Below are 14,812 nucleotides of genomic sequence, written 5' to 3'. Positions count from 1 at the left end.
GCTGTCAAGCCCTCCCCCTGCCTATAGCCCAGAGCCAGCTCGGCCCCCCTCCCGACCCCCTGGCCCCAGCCCCATGTGCTTGGGCCACGCTCAGGGTCTTCACAAGGAGTGAGGAGGGCATCTCAGAAAGAAAGCGAGCCAGGAGACTCCATCACTGGCCTCATCTTGATTTTGTGTTTTGTTCTTCCCTTTGGAAGTAGATTCCCTAAATATAGCCCAAGTCTGAATTGGCAGATGTTGGATTTGTCCTTTACAAGAGGACCAAAATTAGTCTGTCATTTGGCACCTAAATAAAGCAGCCAAACTGCCTTTGTACCAACTTTGCAACAAGGAGGGACTAGAGTTGCAGCATTTTGTCTGATAAGGAAACTTTCTTGGAAGCTGTTGAGCAGCACCTCCAAAGCCAAAAGCTGGGGAAGGGAGGGGCGGGACACGGAGTCCAGAGGGATGTGCCTTCTTCCTGGCTACACCTGCTCAGTCCTAAGTTTTACAGTCAGTTTTGTTCCACGTAGTTTAAATACCTCCTGAAATTGGAAGGAGAGGATCAATACTCCCCTGAAATAGCAGTCAGAACAGCAGTGCTTCCTCTGTTTTGGGGAGGAAAGGAACAATCTGTCCAGAGTGCCTGGAGCCGGGTGAGCAGAGGGGCTCCCCAGGGGCAGCAGAAAGATGTTATAATCAATTACCACATCATAACACTGATGTATGATAATTACGGAGTGTTTCTCCTGAGATAGTGCTGCGTTTGGCTGGGATACAGTTCTTTCATGGTCCACTGCCTGATTAATATGCAAATAATAGGCTGATTGCATGATGAATGCAGAAAATGAGTTCGCTGATAACGTGCGCACTGAAGCGGGAAGATGATAAATTACTTTTACTGACTGGCCTACATTAAGTACCCTTTCTCAACAATTTCATCACAAATTAAGTAAAGCAGTATGGAGAGATTAGGAGGATGTGTAAAATAACGCACCGTAATAGCTTTCCTAGTGCCGTCGTGAACATCAGAGACAGGATCGGTTCCACCCCTCACAACCTGGTGCCCATGGAGGACCAGGTCACTTCATCCACCCGCGTACTGGGCGGAAGCTGGGGTGCAGCCCACCACACTGGCACATTCAGTGGCTGCCGTCAGCCTGGGACCTCTGCAGAACATTCCATCACAGCCCAGACATCATTACCCACACGCCAGGCTGCCTGGCAGCGTTACTGAAAGGGGACAGGCTGCTCTTGGGGCGGACGCTAGAGCCTCTGCACAGATGGACAGTCCGAAGCCTGCTGTCCACCAGGTGCCTGGGGATAGGAGGGTTTCTGAGCTGCAGGCCTTGAAGGCCCAAAAACAAGACCATATTCAAAGCCACCACTTGGCTCCTCCAACTCTTTGGAATCTGGGAAAATTAATTCTGCTCTCCAAACAGCAGGGCGACCTGTCTGCCAAGAACGTGGCCATTGGTAAAGGATGGGCAGGCTTGCCCAAAGCCAGAAAGGAACCCTGGAGAAAAGGAGAGGACACGGGCGTGCAGGCGCACACGCTGCCACACACTCACACAGTGATTAATCTTTGATTACAGCAAAGCAATTTAACTAGAGAGTTTGTTTTTTCCCATCTCGGTAATATATATTTAGACTGTTTGTATGACATACATTTTCTCTTAATGCACAGGGACGCATTGATAAGTGTTCATACACACAGCTGGTTCGGTAATAAGGTTATTGAAGGTAATTTGAAAGCATTATTTCTAAATCAGTATGGATCTGCAGAAATGCTGGAAACCAAGTGAGCACCGAACTCCTGAAGCAGGGCCAACTGTGTCGCCCAGTGCTCCTTCTGCAACTTCACCAGACTGAGTTCACTACAAAAGATGAATTGTAATTTAAGGAGCGTTTTTAATTTTGAACCAAATTAAACGAACATTGCATTCCCAAACCCTGCTTTTGAAGTGCGTGTTTCCTTCAGAGCTTATAAAACATGCACCAGAAATATGATGATCCCTGACAGAGGGCAGACGGACACCCAGAACCTTCCGCCAAGCCCACCCCCAGCTCAGCCATGTTCACAGGATGGTGCTGTTGGGGTCAGCACAGAACATCTCTCTTGTGTGTGCTTTCCCCCATTTGGGAGAAGAGAGAAAAAACATCTCAAGTGTGAGGGAAGCCCTGGGTTGTACAAGATGATGTCTTGGGAGGAGCCGAGCATCTGTAGATCTCTGGGTGACATGAGGCAACTTCTCTTGCACCCTCATGCAATGCACCAGGCTGAGGCGCCCATCTGGGCACGTTCCTGCCTCCTGCTTCCTCCCACCGTGGGCTGACCGCCACCGCCAGACCCAAGAACTCAACACCCCTTCCAGTAAAATGCACCTGACCTTGGACTCAGCCTTGTCTCCCCAGAACTGCTCCCTTCAGTGAACAGGACCCCAGTGCTCCCCCTACCCCCATTTGTCTAAGCCGAAGACTGGCAGCCCGTCTCCATCCTTCTCTCTCTCTGAAGCACCCTCCCAAACACACGCTCGCATACACGCACACACATGTATGCATACACACAGTTTCTATTTTCTAAGTGTCTTTCATTTTTTTCTTCCCATTACCGCAGTCCCCACCCTGACCCAAGATCCAGAGCCTTCTTTCCAGATGGCACATTGACTGTGGCACTCCCCTGCTTCAGTCCGTTCCCTCGGGTCCCACCTTCCACCTTCGTAGTGTGTGACCCAGCCCCTATCTCTCCCTCCCTGGCTCCTGGCCCACCCAGCCTCAGTGCCCCCGCACGTCCCTGTCCTGCCCTCATCTCAGGATCTTTGTGACCTTGACTTGCTTGATGAAGTCTGCTTGGCTCGCCACTGTGCCCCATCTCCCAGCACCCTGCCTGGCTCTTGGAGGACCCCCTTGTTGAATGAAAAAGGCAGGCCCTCTCTTCAAGTGGCTTAGAAGTCAAGTTTGGGGAGGGAAGCTGTACATGGCCCAAGTAACAACCTTGCTTTTATTTTGTTTTCTTCGTTAATAAGTATTTTGGCTTTTATGTCACTGTAAGAGTTCCTCAGACAGGCTTTAAAAATGTTTTGTTCACGCACGCACGCAGCCCGGTACCTACTGTGTGCCAGGGCTCTTTGCTCATCTGCCTGCCTTCTGTGCTGGCAGGGGGCCAGGTGTATGGGAGAGAAAGCATTGATGTTCTGCATTGCAGAAGAAACGAGGACCAACCGGAACGTTTTCCCTTCCTGGGCCAGCATGGGGATCCCATGGGCCCCTCCCCAGCTCTCTGTCCCAAACTTTGCTCAGGTTACACCTTTCTGCCATGGGCGGGGGGGGGGGGGGGGGACGGAACAAGGGATTTGGTAGGTTTGCTGAGATTTTCAGTGATTTAAGGCAATGCCCAGGTTGGCTCGGGGCCAGAGAGAGTGTTGCCAGCCCAAGGAGAGGGAGGCAGGGCCTAGAGTGTGGGCATGGTGTGCACTGATGCTTGGTGCCACCACCTGTTTGGGACTAGACCTTTCCTGTGGGTGGGGGAGACTGCCCGCCAGGGACCCTTTGCTTACTCCCCTGTACTCCATGTTTTCTATTGGCCTGGGGAAGTCGGTGGTAGTCCTAAGGGGTGGGAAGTGTCTGCTGTTAGACCCAGAGGCGGGGTTCGGGACTCAGGAGCCCATCTACATTGCCACCACCACTGCCACTGGGGACATCAGTAAAGGGGTCTCACATGACCATGTGGGGCAGCCTGGTCGATTTCTGAGGGAAAAACAGGAGGGCCAATGAGCATCACCATGCACCTTTGAGGTGAGGGTGTCTCTTAGAAGAAGCCAAGCCAGTCCTGACATGTCCGTTAGGGTTCAGCGGCTCCTTGCGCAACCCCTGTCTGAAGTCCACTGAGAAGCGTTGCAGCCTGGTGGTCACCCTGTTGTACCCTTTGAAGCCGTCAGCCCCATCCGCTGGGAAGGCCTCGAGCCAGGCAGGGTCCTTCCAGGCCACCAGGGCTCCCACTTGACCCAGGATGCCAGCACCGGGCACCCCAGGACCTTTTGCACACCCTGATCCACTCCCCAAGCAACCACAGTGGCAAGTTTGCCATCCCGCCTCTGGCTCTGTCTTCCACTCTGCCTCTCCCCCTGCACCCCCGTTTCCTCTTCTCGATCTCCTCCCTTGCTCACATTTCCACATTGCCAGGCCACAGCCATGCTGCTCCCCAGCTCTGCCCGGCAACCCCCCACCCCGTATCCTCTCCCTCCCCTCTCCCATCTCCCCATACTTGTCTGTCTTCATAGTCACTTGGAATTTCCTGGCTTGGCAGGGGCTCAAAGCCTAAACTATGGACATAATGAGAAGTGGTGCATCAGACCAGCCACCAGTTAAATAATGTTTGGGTTCTTGTCAGAATGTCACAGAGTACCCTGTCATTTTGTTTCAGCAACTTGTCCTTCTGAATGCACAGTTCGCCTTATGGCATGCCAGCAGTAAAAATGTCACTTACAATAATTACTTTTTGGTGAAAATGCTTGCTGACTTCCTACCTTCAAGCTGTTTTTTACACAGTGGGGAGATAATAAGAAATGACTTTATCCTGACTGCTCAAATGAACACTAAATGGAATTTGGGTTATTATTACTGCAGATAGAGGGCTGGGTATGGAAATTTCAACAGTGGATCGGATAAACTGCAGGGAGATTTGTCTCTGGAAATTACGGCGGGTGAGCATTTTCAACCGGCTTCTATTGAAAACTTAAGGCAGCTGTTGTCTGCGTGCTGTTTCTGGAATATAATATTTTTCATAATCCTTTTATAGTTCCTGAATGCATCGTGCATTTCAGAGGGCCTCAAGTCACTGCCTCTGCTCTCTGGATCTTACTTAACCAAGCGACTCCTGTGTACGATTTGAAGCCTTGCAAAAATAATAATCTACATGGATCGCTTCTTAATCTAACACTTTACTATTGCCATCAACACTGGATAGACGAGCTGTGTGGCTGGGTTTCTCCGATATGCAAAGTACCCGTTTTCAGTTGGCACAGCCCCACTGTCTGCAGGCACCACGAAAGCAAGAGGGGTGTCTGATTTCTCTTATTCCCCAGTGACCGCAGAGTGCATGACACAGAGTAGGTGCTTTCAGAATGCTTGTGAGGGAGTGAGAACATGAATGAATGTACAGCAGGCAGGCGGATACTCCAGTGACTGCCAGGCAAAGGGTGGGTGGAAACACGGAGACTCTCCATCCTCGGTCTGGTTCAGAGCCTTCTCCACCCGCATGGCCTGGACAAGTCACGTTGCCTGTTTGAGCCTCAGTTTCCCCGCCTGGAGTGCGGGGTTTATATTCCAGCCACAGGACTGTTAGGAGAATGGGATGCAGCGGTGTATAAACGTCCTCCACTCACTGCCCCATTTGCACTGGGCGCTAAGTGCCTTCTGGTTCCCTTCCCTGGTCCCAGTCGTGGGTAGGCTTTTGGGTGCTGACCTTCCTGTTTTTGAGATTCATGCATGTTGACATATGGATTATAGAGCAGCCGTGTCCCGGAAGTTATAGAGCAAGCCCAGTGGTTCTGCCACAAATGGACACGCAGGTGCAGGCCAGGCCCTGCCGTACAGGTGGGCCGTTTTAAATACAGAACATCTCACTGGTTCTGACCGTGTCACCAAACAAGACATCTTAAGTCTGTCATAGGAGGGAAATTGATATGTCTGCCTCACACCATGAGGTCCTTGTGAGGAGCTGGGTCATTCTCGTGAGCCATAGCCCAGTACCTGGCACGCAGGGAGTGCACCACAAATGTTAGCTTGGGTAGTAGCCACCCTTACGAGTGGTGATAAAATAAGACTTAAGACTTCTTTTTTTATTATTATTATTTTAAGGTTTTATTTATTTAAGAGAGAGAGAAAGCATGAGCTGAGGAGAGGAGCAGAGGGTGGGGGAGAAGCAGACTCTGCACTTAGCGTAGAGCCTAATACAGGGCTTGATCTCATGACTCCAAGATCTTGACCTGAGCTGGAATTAAGAGTTGGATGCTTAAAAAAAAAAAAAAAAAAAAAAAAAGAGTTGGATGCTTAACTGCTGAGCCCCCTGGGCACCCCAATATAGGCTTCTTAATATGGTCTCCCCCACCCCACCCCAAGATGCCCCTGCTTCTTGGACCCTCTTCCTCAGGCCACATCCACCCAGCCCCCAAGGCCTGATGAAGCTTTCCCCTGCATCTGTCTTGAACCACATAGTTCTGCCCACCACACCTCCTGCCCCCCTACAGGCCACCACCCACTGTCTCCAGCCAGCAAGACCTCCCAGCCCCAGCTACCGTGCTATTGGCAAGTTCACTCTCTCTCCTAAAGAGGGAATTTACTTGGTTTCCTACTTTTTTTTTTTTTTTTTGATGTTAGGTCGGTAATATTTTAATTACAGAATAATGCAGTGAACACCCATGTACCAACACCCATCTTTACCCTGAACGTTTGGTCACAGTGCAATCTTAGATTCGTAAAAGAAATAAAACATCCAAGATAGAGTTGAATCCCCCTCTCTCCAATCCCATTCCTCCTTGAAGGCGACTGTTGTCTCTCGCAGACTCGCTGTTTATCCTTCCTGGGCATGATTGTAAATCCTTGCCTCTACGTATCTACGTAGCCACACAAAACATAAGGAATGTACAGGCTCTCTGCATGTACAGTCATTATGCTCTGCTCCATTCTGTCCCTTGCTTCGTGGCTCCCCTGGTACGCCCCGGGTGCTGGTACACGTGGCCCTAGCCCTGATGTCCTCGCCACTGCCTCTAGCACATGGTATATTGTATGAATACACCACAGTCTGGAGACCTGGTCTCCAGGTGACAGACACTGTTTCCAGTCCAGATGAGGCTTCGATACACACTCCAGTGGCCGCTTGGCATCCCAGGAGAAAAGCATTGCTAGGGGAAAGGTAGGCCCATCTTCTCATGCTGGCTCCCATGTGTACACACATGAGGATTACAGCAGACATCTGAGCCCATTCAAATCCCCTGTCCTGCCCCAACCCCGGGGTGCCTCTCTTTACCCCATATTCTTGCTACCCTACATGGCATTCATGCCGTTAACCCACCAGAGGTCTGGAGCAATCTACCTCCCTCTCTTGCCACTCCTGCCTATCCCCACTCACCAAGCTAACTCCTCTTCATGCCAGAAGTGTCACTCTCCCTGGGGCCCCTCTAATCCTCAGGCCACATCCATGTCCTTACTCCGTGTCCCCCCGTCCCTCATCAGAACCTTCATTGCCCCTTGGGCATTTCTGATGAATGGCTGTCTCCCCACTAGGTAGGAGTCCCAAAGAGGGCAAAGCCAGCTCTGATCAGGTGACCGCCATATTGCCAGTTGTCTGACTCCACAGATTATGGAATGAGTGAAAGAATGAATGGAATAATGTCTCTTCATTCTTTCCCAGCACTTAGTCCTGAATAAATTGGTACTAAAGTATAATTGAAATACAGCAAAATTCACTCTTTGCTTGTGGAAATGTTCTGTGAGTTCTAGCAATCAAGACACAGACGGATTCCATCATTTCCCCCGCCCCCAGAATTCCCTTGTGGCCTTTTGTAGTCTAGTCCTGCCCCCAACCCCTAGCAGTCACAGATCTTCTTCATGTCCCTATAGTCTTACCTTTACCAGAACATCATCCCATCCATACCATGCCTGGAACTGTGGAAGAAACAGCAATAAATCACAAGGCGATTTAACTGAATGTAAGGGACCTTCATATAAACAAATACATTTCTTTTTTTTCTTAAGATTTTATGTATTTATTTGAGAGAAAGAGAGAGAGAGAGAGAGCACAAGCGGGATGAGGGGCAGAGGAGAAGCAGAGTCCCCCCACTGAGCAGGGAGCAGGCTCCATCCTGCGACTCCAGGATCATGACCTGAGCTGAAGGCAGGCGCTCAACTGACTGAACCACCCAGGCGCCCCTAAAATTATTTTTAATTACATGGAGTGGAAGAAAGCCTTATTCCTTCAAAAGTATTATTTTAGAGGGCTCCACTTACTGACTTTTGGAAAAAAAAAAATATTTCTTCTGTTGGCGTTTCTTGTTCTGTCAAGATGGTCGAGAATGGGCAACTACATGTCCCTCCTGCACCCAGGGCCTGGGCCACCTCACCAGGGGCTCTGGAGCTCATTTCTGTGGTGCTCTCACCAAAACAGGCCTGGCTTTGGTTAATGAGTTTGTGGCTACGGTGCCCAGGCTCTAGAGCTGTGGCGCTTACCAGAAACAGCTTCCTAAAGAAATGACTCTTTCCAACGTGATGTTCTCAGCGTGATAGTTTGCGGGGTCTTGGATGGGGCTATTTGCTATTGCATCTGTCTGTGCCTGTCCAAACATATGGGCCCATTTCCGTGACCTGAGAGCATGGTGGTGTCTGTGTGCACATGTGTCTGTCCATGAATAACTGTCCCCCAGAAAGAGTTCTCAGCCTGGAGGTGTCCGTTAACAGTTTAGACACAGGCCCACAGTGGAGGGCCAAGGCACACCAGCCCAGCAGCACTCGCCCGGTACATTTAAGGCCTAGGTGAGCTTTTGATCTTGAGGTCTATGCCTATGTCTGCGGTCACAGCCAGGAACACAGAGGGGCGCCAGTAATGTGCGGCGGTGCCTCTGTTTGATTCTCTCAGGGCTTCTTGGTGGTAAAAAACCCACATGGGCACTGGCCGGGATGCCTGGAGGAGAGAGAAGTACCACCGGCCGGGGATCTGGGCGCTCGGTCCCGGCTGGCACCAGACTAGGCAGGGAAAGCACCAAAGCAGTGCTTGTTTGTTAGCCAGGCAGCCATGCTTTTGACCTTGCTGCGGGTTACAGGACACCAACCTGAGAAGGAATCTGTTTATCATGTGGGGATTCGTGCCATCCTTGACAGTCTGCAGTGAGCAAGATGGATGATCTGCCAAATCGGCCCCTCGCATGGGTGAATCAGGGCAAATTTACAGTACAATTTCTTTGCTGCTTCAGATACAAAAATAACATTTGCTGGGTTTTATATCCAGTTGTACGATGACCTGGAGGTGAGCAGAGAGAAGAAATCCGATTTGTAGGATTCATATTGCCTTAAAGATTTATATGGATCATTTCTGCTGTTTACGCCTATCTCTTTTACATCTTTTACAAACCAGCAGGTTTTGTTGTTGTTTTTTTTAAGCCAGATTTTCCAGGTGGAGGATGCGGGCTTATGTGATGGTGGAACTCTGTTACTGTTTAGGACAATAAATGGGTTTCTCGGTTGAATTAGTTACTTTATTAGGGATCTTATCTTTCTAGGTATTTATACAAAATATCCCTTGTATTCCAAATACATTTCCCAGCCTCTTGAGTTCAGAATAGGTCGGTATGCTGGATGTGATCCAGTCCAGGTTGTTGTCCTGGATAAGATATATCCAGCAAAGGACACTCGACTTTTATGGCCAGTTGAAATTCAGTCATTACTCAGTGTTAACATTTTGTTTAGTCAGGTAGCAAGCAAGTATTTGTGTGCTGATGTTCCCTGAGTGGACTTTCTGAGACTATCATCTCTCTGGGGCCATAGAGCCCATGTGACAACACCTGGCCTGGCCCCTCACACATGGCACCGTGGGGTCTTACCATGTGCTATGCTTGATGGCTGGGTGGTAGGGGGAACCCATGTCAAGACATCGAGCCGCAGCAGAGTTTTCCTCATCGGTAGGACCACAGTGCTTAGCCACTCTGCATTTTCCTCCTGGACACAGCCTTTCTCTACATTTGGTAATTAGGAAACAGCCAAAGCATTTATTCCAGACATCCCAAGACTGAAATGGATGCTAGGTTTCATGGGTGATACTAACAGACCAGGAGGGACCCCAACAGAGCATGGGGTGGCACTCCCCACTGGGTACCTGAAACAGGCCAGAGACCCTTCTTAAGAAAGGAGAGCATGGAGACCTGACTGCCACTCTGGCTCCATCTCACCCAGCCATGGCAACAGCGTAGATGATGTGGATGAACAGAACTTGGCCTTCAGGAGTGTGTCCTGGGGTTCGATGGGGAACAGGGTGGTTGTTCCTCTTCTGTTGGTTCCCTCCAGCCTGGGTGCTGTGGAGCTCTCCAGGGTCACAGCAAGAACCCACGTGGAGTCCCAGGACTCCAGCAGCCTTACGTCTCCTCTTCAAGGGTCTTCGTAACCATGGTAGCCATGTGTCGTGGGTGGCCCTCATTTAAAGTAACCCACCCAGGGGATCCCTGGTGGCTCCGTGGTTTAGCGCCTGCCTTTGGCCCAAGGCGCGATCCTGGAGTCCTGGGATCGAGTCCCATGTCGGGCTCCCAGCATGGAGCCTGCTTCTCCCTCCTCCTGTGTCTCTGCCTCTCTTTCTGTTTATCATGAATGAATAAATAAATCTTTTATAAATAAATAAATAAATAAATAAATAAATAAATAAATAAATAAATAAATAAAGTGACCCACCCATTCATTTTGTTCTGAAAATTATGGACAGAATAAATACACAAATTATAATTTAGCCAAGGTCCTTCTGAGTAGGGAATGAGGGGGTCCCATTGGAAGAAATCATGACTGTGAGAGCCCATGGTTCATAAGACACCAGTTTCTCAACAGAATGTCCTTATATTGAGCCTTCAGAAACCTTTTGCTTAAACCCCTCATTTTTCTTCTGTTGCTGTTACATTTTCTTTTGTAATACAGAAAATTAGAGGCTTCTCTCAACCATGGGTCCATAGCTTGCCATGCTGTATGGTTGCATAGGCGTTTCATTTATACTTCCTAGGTAAGGAAAGTAGATGTTTGCCATGCAAGACAGCTATTTTCAGCCTCAGATTTCCATGTGCTTTAATTACAGAAAGCACTCCAAAGACCTCTGCTAGCTGCAGCCCTGCACCCGAATCGCCGATGAGCTCTAGTGAATCCGTGAAGAGTTTGACTGAACTTGTCCAGCAGCCCTGTCCCCCCATTGAAACGAGTAAGGATGGCAAGCCACCAGAGCCCAGCGACCCGCCCGCCTCAGACTCCCAGCCTGCCACCCCGCTGCCTCTTTCTGGACACTCGGCCCTCAGCATCCAAGAGCTGGTAGCCATGTCTCCAGAGCTGGACACCTACGGTATAACCAAGAGAGTCAAGGAGGTGCTGACGGACAACAATCTTGGTAGGTTCCCTCCCTGGCTAAGTTGGAGGCAGCCGGTTGCTTCCTGTTGGTTTCTGGAAGAATGGGTGGAGGGTACCCAGGGTGAGCCAGCCAATGGGTTTAAACATTTGTAAGCTACCCCTAAAAACATAAAACTGTGAACAGTAGGGCTCCTAAGGGCGGCCAGGCCCAGCCTGCCCCTGCCCACAGCATCCCCACCAGGATCTCTTAGCAAATACCCATGCAGCTGGAGCAGACTCAGGCCAGCCCCTGAGACCACCCTGCCTGGGGCGTGCCCAGTAGAACTCCAGTCCTCTCAGGGTACCAGAGCTGGGCAGGAGCAGCATCAGCCCAGCAGCATCTGAAGAGCATGCTGGAAGAGTCCCCAGCTTGGGTTTGTATCCCAGCTCTTCCTCTTACTGTGTCCGTGATCCTGAGCAAGCTACTCTCGGAGCCTCCTCTGTAAATCACACTTGTGAGGAGCACCTGTGGCCGAGCACCCTGCCTGGCAGCCAGCAGTCTACTCTTGTCCTCCTAGCTGCCTGGTGATGCTGGCTCCCTTCCCTAGGCCCTCCACTGGGAGGCAGTAGAGGGAGCCCCTGTGGGACTGAATTCACAACTCCTCCCACAGGGGTTCAACCCAAAGCCAGGCTGTTTGCTTCCTGCACGCCCCACCTGAGCCAGCTCTCCCTGAGGACTCTGTGACACACAGTCAGTAGCTGTGACTGTGAGAATATTAGAGTATATGGTCATTTTAAAGCTTTGTGCTGCTGTGGCATGATATTGACCACACAGAGTTCTCCTGGTTTAGGCACCCAGACAGTGGAAACAGCCACTCCCCAAACACTTAATATGGGGCTTGAACTCATGACCCTGAGATCGAGATTTGAGCTGAGAGCAAGAGTCAGATACTTGGGTAGCCCGGGTGGCTCAGCGGTTTAGCGCCGCCTTTGGCCCAGGACGTGATCCAGGGGACGTGGGATCAAGTCTCACATCAGGCTCCCTGCATGGAGCCTGCTTCTCCCTCTGCCTGTGTCTCTGCCTCTCTGTCTCTGTGTGTCTCTCATGAATAAATAAATAAAACCTTAAAAAAAAAAAAAGTCGAATGCTTAACTGACTGAGCCACCCAGGCACCCCCAATTCCCCCAAACATTTCTGTCCTTATTTCCCAAGTGTAAATGTCAGTTAAGGAACACTGTTTTGTGCAGTATATGTTCAGACAAAGGCCCCAAAGGGGGCCTGGCATGTCTGTTTTTCCCAGAAGATAGGAAAAGAAGGGAGTAGTAGTAAAGTGAGGTCCAGGGAATTCTGTGTGGTGACTTCACAGCCTGGGAGTTTAGGCAGCCAGCTTGCCCAAGTGAGGTTCTCTACCCTATCGCTTACGCAAAACAGAACAAGAAAAAGTAATTATCAACTGGGAACATTTTTAACTAATTCATAGAAATAAAATTTAGCCATTGTTTTGTTTTGTTTTTTTTTTAACGGCCGTGAAGTCCCACGTGTTCATCAGTGAATGAAATATGCAGACATGGTTCATCCCCTGCCTTAGAATCTTGTCACAAGTCTAGAGAAGCAGGCCTGATAGATTATTGCTACCCACTCCCTTATAGGAAGTGTCGTTTCTGTAATCATAGACAAATAGCTGAAGAAAACTCTTCTTTTAAACCACTGAGAAGTTGCAAGATCGCAATTGTGAGGTCATGAACACTAAAACTCCTTGGCCTTGCCATCCCCATTTCCATCCTTGCTGGAGTTCTGGCTGGTGTTGGTTATGTGCCACCACCGTAGAACCCTGCAGGCCTGTGGAACTCCATTTTCAAATGCTGTAAAGCACAAATCAGGGGTGAAAGTTTTCACACCAGAGAGAGATTACTTCCTCCTCTTGGAGCAGGAACTTCCGGGAGAGCCATAGCAGCACCACCATGGAGCTGAGAAGCAGTCTTGGTCGTTGCTCTAGCTGGTCTTAGCTTCTCCAGGGAAGAAGCTGCCTCCCCTGCTGGAGTCTCTCAGTGGAGTAATGGGCATGGAGGGGGCCAAATTCTAGCTGAATTATGCAGCTGGAAGACCTAGGCATCCTCTTCACTTCTGACTTGAGACCTTGAGGTGTTCACAGGTCAGTCTCTTAAAATCATGGGCAGAGTGCATGTGTATGCACATTTTATCAGGTAAGGGTCGGTAGCTTTCTTCAGCTTCTCAAGTGGGTCCATGACCCAAAAACAATCGAGCCACTGCTATGAAACCTCTAGAAGTAATATAAATTTCCAAGAATATTCATTTGATTTCCTCCCCTGCCCCTCCAACCAAGTGGGTCAAGCAAGTAGTAACTAGCTATTTATGACATATATCACTTCCCCAAACATAGCAAGCTCCTTGGACTGAAACGAGATTCATCTGCTAGATTAGAATTAGGTAAAATTTAAAAGAACCACAACAAAAATCTGGTAAGGACTTAGGATATTTATAGGCTAAACTAAGAATTTGAAATGCAGGCAACCACAGGTTTATGAAATTGGTAAATGTATCTCTAAGTCAAAATGATTGAGACCCGGGGCACCGGGGTGGCTCAGTCGGTTAAGCGTCTGCCTTTGGCTTAGGTCTTGATCTCAGCATCCTGGGCTTGAGCCCCATGTTGGGCTCCCTGCTCAATGGAGAGTCCCCCTGCTCTTGCACTCTTGTTCACTCTGGCTCTCCTCTCTCTCTCCCCTTGTCAAATAAATAATTTTTTTAAAAAAAGATACCCTGCCAATTTTTTTTTTCTCAAATCGAAATCATTCCATGCAGTAAATTTCAACTTGAAGCCCAACTTTTTTACAAGGAGGTGCTCTGCCATTTCTCACACCTGCCGTATGGGCACAGGTGGTGGGGTTTCCCTCTCACAGACAGAGGCAATGAGCCTGTCATCCACGATCACCCTGCTGCGGAGGGGCAGAGCTCTCTGGGCCTGGATGTCCTGTTCCCTACACTTTGTGGCACCAGACACTGGCCAGTCTGGTCCCAGACTCCATTTCCACCTAATAAGTCCTATTATTCACGTTCTCCCATCTGGTCGCTCAGGTTGTGCGTGATTCCCATTTGCGCCTTCAAAAGTGCCAGCCCCTCTTAACCTGCAGCTGAATGGCTCTCAGAGAAGAGGAATTTTCTTTTTAAGCCTCTGACGAACATGGCAGAGCTGGTGCCGCACTGCTCTCCAGAGCAGATTTCCCTCTGATCAGCCTGGGGAGCAGGCTGCCTGCCACGGCCTCGGAGAAAAGGCATCGAGGAAGGGGTTTTGATCCCCTTTGAGCACCAGTCAGCAGAGGCAGCTTAGACTGCAGGAAGAGACTTTAGAATTGGAAATGGCCTCGCTTTTCAGAAAAACAGAGCTGAGGGGCTCTTTCTCCTCTTTCCTGCTGTGACCTTGGGTCAAGTGCCCTGTTTTCTCAGCAAGACCGGATAACCTTGCTAATCGTGAAAGGAGCCAGACAGCCCTGTGGTTTGAGGTTGTATAAGAGAGGGCTCCCTGTGTGCTACTTAACCTCCTGAGCTTGGGCGAGGGATTAACCACCTCTGATAAGCACTGCAGGTGTGTTACCCAGGCCTCGGTACATCCAAAGCCTGAAGGCTTTTTTTTTTTTTTTTTTTTTTTTTTTGAGAGAGAGAGAGAGAGAGAGAGAAATGTTGTATGCCCACAGAATACAAGGGTAGGACTGACTGTCACCAATGGAATTTGTCACAACACTGGTTGAAGAA

General features: G+C 49.6%; 1 protein-coding gene across 8 annotated transcripts in view; it reads left to right on the top strand.

Moving 5' to 3' along the window:
• CUX1 (cut like homeobox 1) overlaps positions 1–14,812 on the top strand; it is a 363,660-nt gene that overhangs the window by 309,452 nt on the left and 39,396 nt on the right. For 5 of the 8 annotated variants that reach the window (XM_041747106.1, XM_041747105.1, XM_041747107.1 and 2 more), the window contains one exon: positions 10,802–11,104. The exons of the other annotated variants lie outside the window; for them this stretch is intronic. In XM_041747106.1, coding sequence (XP_041603040.1) covers positions 10,802–11,104 — 303 coding nt within the window. The remainder of the gene's footprint in view (positions 1–10,801; positions 11,105–14,812) is intronic. 8 annotated transcript variants of the gene reach the window in all.

This window comes from Vulpes lagopus, chromosome 3, assembly GCF_018345385.1.
Source record: "Vulpes lagopus strain Blue_001 chromosome 3, ASM1834538v1, whole genome shotgun sequence".
Taxonomy (NCBI): Eukaryota; Metazoa; Chordata; class Mammalia; order Carnivora; family Canidae; genus Vulpes; species Vulpes lagopus.
This window is presented reverse-complemented; position numbering and strand designations above follow the sequence as displayed.